This window comes from Pseudochaenichthys georgianus, chromosome 14 (assembly GCF_902827115.2).
Source record: "Pseudochaenichthys georgianus chromosome 14, fPseGeo1.2, whole genome shotgun sequence".
NCBI classification, from domain to species: domain Eukaryota; kingdom Metazoa; phylum Chordata; class Actinopteri; order Perciformes; family Channichthyidae; genus Pseudochaenichthys; species Pseudochaenichthys georgianus.
Window position 1 is genome coordinate 1,305,543 of NC_047516.1, and position 5,000 is coordinate 1,310,542.

Here is a 5,000-nt window from a genome sequence, read left to right on the forward strand (position 1 = left end):
GGTGCAGCTAGTCTGAAGTACTTTGTAGACTGCAGGGTAGCTGGTGAAGGTGCAGCTAGTCTGAAGTACTTTGTAGACTGCAGGGTAGCTGGTGAAGGTGCAGCTAGTCTGAAGTACTTTGTAGACTGCAGGGTAGCTGGTGAAGGTGCAGCTAGTCTGAAGTACTTTGTAGACTGCAGGGTTGTAGGGTTGTAGTGAACATGTCTGAGTGTACCTGGCTGCTGCCGAGGCTCCAGGAGAGACTGGGCAGCGGTCGACCCCTGGCCTCACAGCTCAGATTCACCGTCCGGCCTGCAGCCTCCTCCAGCTGGACGTCCTGATCAGAGCCCACCAGCTGAGGACCGCCTGCATCGAGACAAGTAGAATCAGAACCAGGTGTTTTGACAGGTACGGAGACTTTAGGGATATATATAGAAAAGTGAGAGAGATGAACATGATGTGCATTACGTTAGTCCATTATGTTCCTTGGGGGGGTTTGTTAAGGGGCCGGTCGCGTAAACAAAACCGAAATACAGATTTATATTTCTACCATTTACATTCCAGCGTCATCTCGTCATATTGAACCTGACTCTTCCTGCACAGATGTTTCACATTAAAAGGCGGTTTGAATATCTGTGGTGAAGGTCTTAACTCGGAGGCAGCGCTTTATGCTAAGCCCTACAGATTGACTTTTGGGCACAAAGCACATTAATATCCCAGAGATGGCCTGGAATCAAAAACGCTGCCACAAACCCGACGGCAGAAATCCATTTACGGTCCGAAGACGCTTTCGGGTCAGATTGAGTTTCACATGTTTGTGGCTTCACAGCAGCTCCGTTTCCAGGAAACACAGATATGGAAGACAGGGTTACGTGCCGTAGCGGGTGCTTGTGTGTGTGGGTGTTTCTCAATGTCGAGGAAGGATGCTCCAGAGCCACTATTTCAAGCATACTACGTCATCGAGTGCCGCCGAAGGACTGTTCCGATGTCCAGCATACTTGGAATTCTACCGAGCCCGGAGAAATGTCGAGGCTAAACATGTGTAGACTCCGCGGTCTTAAAATCCCCACAATGCTTTGCGCACGGACCAGTTTCCCCAAATCTGTGGTGGAAAATGTAAGAGGCGGGGCCTCTCATCTGACGCACACCTGCTCGCCTGTTCCACTCTCCGTTTTCCGAATGCCAGGAAGGATTATTGCCTCGCTTCTGAAGGAAGTGACTCGGAAGACATGTGCTACCAAGCAAGCGTACTCGACATTGAGAAACACCCTCAGTGTGTGTGTGTCCCTCCCCCCCATCTGATTGTCTCCCTCCAGGTGCAGCCTCTCCCTCAGGTGCTCCCAATCCCCAATCAGGGCCTCCATAAAGGACCCGAGGAAGGCTGCAGCCTCTCGCTTCCTTCCCCTGTGAGCTGCATGCATGGCAGTGGGTGTTTTTGTTGCAACTCAGAGAAGTCCTGAGTACTGTTATGATTTACTGTGGTCGCTTTCTGTAAAGTTGTCGTGAGTTTACAAATTGGCCGGTGAGTCTGTTTTTCTCTGACCATCTTGTGGCTTCACAAATCGGGTTCCTCTCGCCCGGTTATTTTACATGTCGTCCCTTCCCTTTGGTTCCCCTAGTCCAGGAGGGACCGTAACAACGTGATTTAAAGCTTCAAGACTCTTTAACATCTGGAAACAATTCATGTCCAGAGACAAAGTTAAAGGGTCCCTCTTCCTTTCCCTTTCCTTTAGTCTGTTTTTTTGTGTGGATGTAAATGGTCTGCAAAGGCTAACTTATAGTGCCATCAATATGGAACACTCCTATTGGCTAGCGCTGCAACACATTGTACGTGATAGGCTGAGGGGGCGGGACATCTCTAAGCTGTTGACCAATCACAACAGAGCCGGCCAGCTAACCAATCAGAGCAGACTGGGCTCTGGTTTCGGGTCTGATTTTTGGGGATAAGAGTAGAACGTAATCTTGGACATTTACTTATTCCTCGCTGTAAAAATCCTGCATTGAAACTAAAACTAATATTTGAGTAAAAGTAAGTATAAATAGCTACATCTAGTTAAAGGTTTCATAGTAACCAATGCAGATACATTGAAAATAAAAACACTAATAGACAATAAATGAAAATAAAAAAAGCTGTTGTGCAAATTAAATACATAATTGCCCTCTTAAACGTTCCTTTAGTTTCAAGTAAATGTACTTGGTTTCCGACAGAGGGTGAAAAGAGAGAGTGAGAACAATAAAGATCTTTTTGAACAGATCGCGTCTGACCTTGGACGATGATGTTCACGGAGCCGCTGGTGTGCAGAGCGGGCAGTGAAGGCACCGTGACCTCGCAGATATATTCTCCTGTCGTCTGATAGGTGGCGTCCTTCAGGTGCAGAGTGTTCCCGGTACCCACGCGCTTCCCATCCTACACACACACACACACACACACACACACACACACACACACACACACACACACAACACACACACACACACACACACACACACACACACACACACACACACACACACGTCAACAAATATCTATAGTTTAAGTACAAATCAACTTTGGTTTCCATGTTGGTGGATCTATCTATTTGGTTATCTACTGGAGGACATAAGAAAGGATTTTGTGCCAATGTCTCTGTTTTAAATCCATTGGGCAATTGTGTTTCTAAAATGTGGATTTACAAACTCCACATGTTGTCTGGTTTATCAGAGTATAATCAGGGGTGTAGTGGGCGTTGGACGCGGGGGTGCCGTACCCCCCGCTTATTTGGAGCATGATCTTTTTTTCAATAGTCTAATAAATAGAAATCAGTTGCATGCGTGTATTTGTTGTAATAATGACAAAAACATAATACATTTCACACAATTATAATAAAAACGATTTCCTTAAATTATGATTCGTCATCACGCTCGTGACCCCGCGGCGATTTTGAGGCAGCTATTTCCCTCAAGAACGCTGAGGAAAAAGCTCTCTAATGGCAGGCAAACATTTTTTACTCGACTTCTTTTCTAAAAAGAATATAATTCACAAGAAGAGAGAGGCAGCACCGAATAGCACTTTAGGCATTGTTTATGTAACTTGTGTGTCCATGGTTTTGAGTCTGTGTGTTGAGCGCAGCGCCGTCTGCTTTTTGCAGTAACTAAAGTAGGACTAAGCATACCGGTAGTTTCTGTGGACCTTGTGTGGCATTGTTTGGAGCTAATTAAAATAGCGTCCCCCCCAGTAAAAAAATCCCCCCTACACCACTGAGGCCCCGGCCACACGGGGACGGAAACGGCTAAACGCATAGGATTAACGCTATCGCAAAAAAGCAATCGCAATCAAGCTTCCGTCCACACGCAATATTCACCGGATAGTCTGTCCACACGAGACGCTCCGTTTAGCTCCAGCCGCTGGAGAAGCTGCAGTACATGCAGGAGCCTGTAGGTGGTGCTGTAACTCCCTCCACAAAGCAGAAGAAGCATGGTTGTCATGGTTGCCCTTCTGTTTGTTCTCCGCGGTGGGGGCCGAGGGAACCGGGCAGAGTTTTTCGCCAGTCAACGTGTATTAAAGTTTAAATCTTCCGGTCAAAGGTCTTCTTTGTTATTTATTGAGCTTTAAAACAAATGAATAACGACTCTATATAATATAATAATAAAATACACGGAGCCTCTCTTTTCCTCCCTCTCTTCGGACAGCGTCAGTGTCTGTCTCATGCAGCAGCTGATCCAGTAACGAGTGGCCCGGCCGACAGTAAAAATAAACATATTTATAACTAGTAGTTTGAGAGGTGTCTCCGTCCTGCCAGATTAGACTTCACTCGCGTTTAGGTCCACATCGAGAGAAAGATAAATGATCTGAATTCAGGGTGCAGTTTACTTTGAAGCGGGGTGAGCAGCAGAGGTGGGGAGAGGCGGGGCTATTGCCTCATCATCATCAGAACATGATCGTATAGGGCGTACACACGGAGCCGTTGGACCCCCCAGAGAGTTGCGTATGCCGTTCTATCCACCTTGGGACCCGTTATCGTTTCCGCAGTCATTTAGTGCCGTATTCGGTCGTCCTCGTGTGGCCGAACGGTCTATACGACACTAAACGGTAACGCAAACGACCGTTATCGCCCTCGTGTGGCCGGGGCCTTAGTATTATTGAGTAAAATATGGGAACATAGGTCTGTGTTCACATCCTGCAAAATGTCTGAAGACCTTTGAAACCTCAACAATTGTCCAATGGATCTTTTGCACAAACGTTCCCAGTTGTACGTCCTAAAGTCGAACACGTTAAGGACGTGTTCGTGCTTCTTCGCTTTCACAGCGAGTCTATGCACGTTGATGGTAGAAATGCTAGTGTTGTGTGTTTACCTTGTACCAGACGGTGGAGGTCTTCAGGGAGGACAGAGCGTTGCAGGTCGCAGTCAGTTCTTCTCCTCTCAGCATCACCTCGGATTCTTTAGGAACAACAACGGCTGGGTCCAAGACTGAGGACGAAGACACGAGACAAGATCAAAGAAGCAGTTCTTCTGAGTTATATCAAGTTTACAAATTAAGAACGTCCTCCACCTAGGATTCCTTTCCTCAAGTCTTCCAGAGTCGTTTTTATTTGGATACTTCTAATGCAGAGTTTCTTTTACCTTACATTTAGCTAACGCTTTTATCCAGAGCGACTTACAATAAGTGCATTCGACCAGGAAGACACAACCTTGAAGAAAACATCCACTTGGTATGGTCTCAGCCATATCAATCAATCATCATTTGTTCATCACTCTAACAGCAAGATCAATTGTCCAGCTTCTAGTACGGACCTGGGATGTTAGCTTAGCATAAACACTGGAGGCAAAGGGTAGTATCGGAATCATCTGTAAAATGGGTTCCTGACTGAATTTCACGTGAACGCCCCTCGAGGTAACACGTTTTTTTACGCTTTGAGCAATAAAATACTTTTCTTTCCTTCAATACCTAATTTTAACCCCAGAATCTTATGGCCTGTAAAGTGAGATGTTCAAATTCTGTATCAGTCATTTTAAATTAAAGCGTCCATGTTGGTTGCATAC

At 46.0% G+C, this 5,000-nt stretch overlaps 1 protein-coding gene across 2 annotated transcripts in view; it reads right to left on the minus strand.

Moving 5' to 3' along the window:
- mcama (melanoma cell adhesion molecule a) overlaps positions 1-5,000 on the minus strand; it is a 76,558-nt gene that overhangs the window by 12,705 nt on the left and 58,853 nt on the right. For both annotated transcript variants that reach the window (XM_034098776.2, XM_034098775.2), the window contains exons 9-11: positions 4,312-4,427; positions 2,245-2,386; positions 215-345 (exon numbers count right to left, since the gene is read on the minus strand). In XM_034098776.2, coding sequence (XP_033954667.1) covers positions 215-345; positions 2,245-2,386; positions 4,312-4,427 — 389 coding nt within the window. The remainder of the gene's footprint in view (positions 1-214; positions 346-2,244; positions 2,387-4,311; positions 4,428-5,000) is intronic.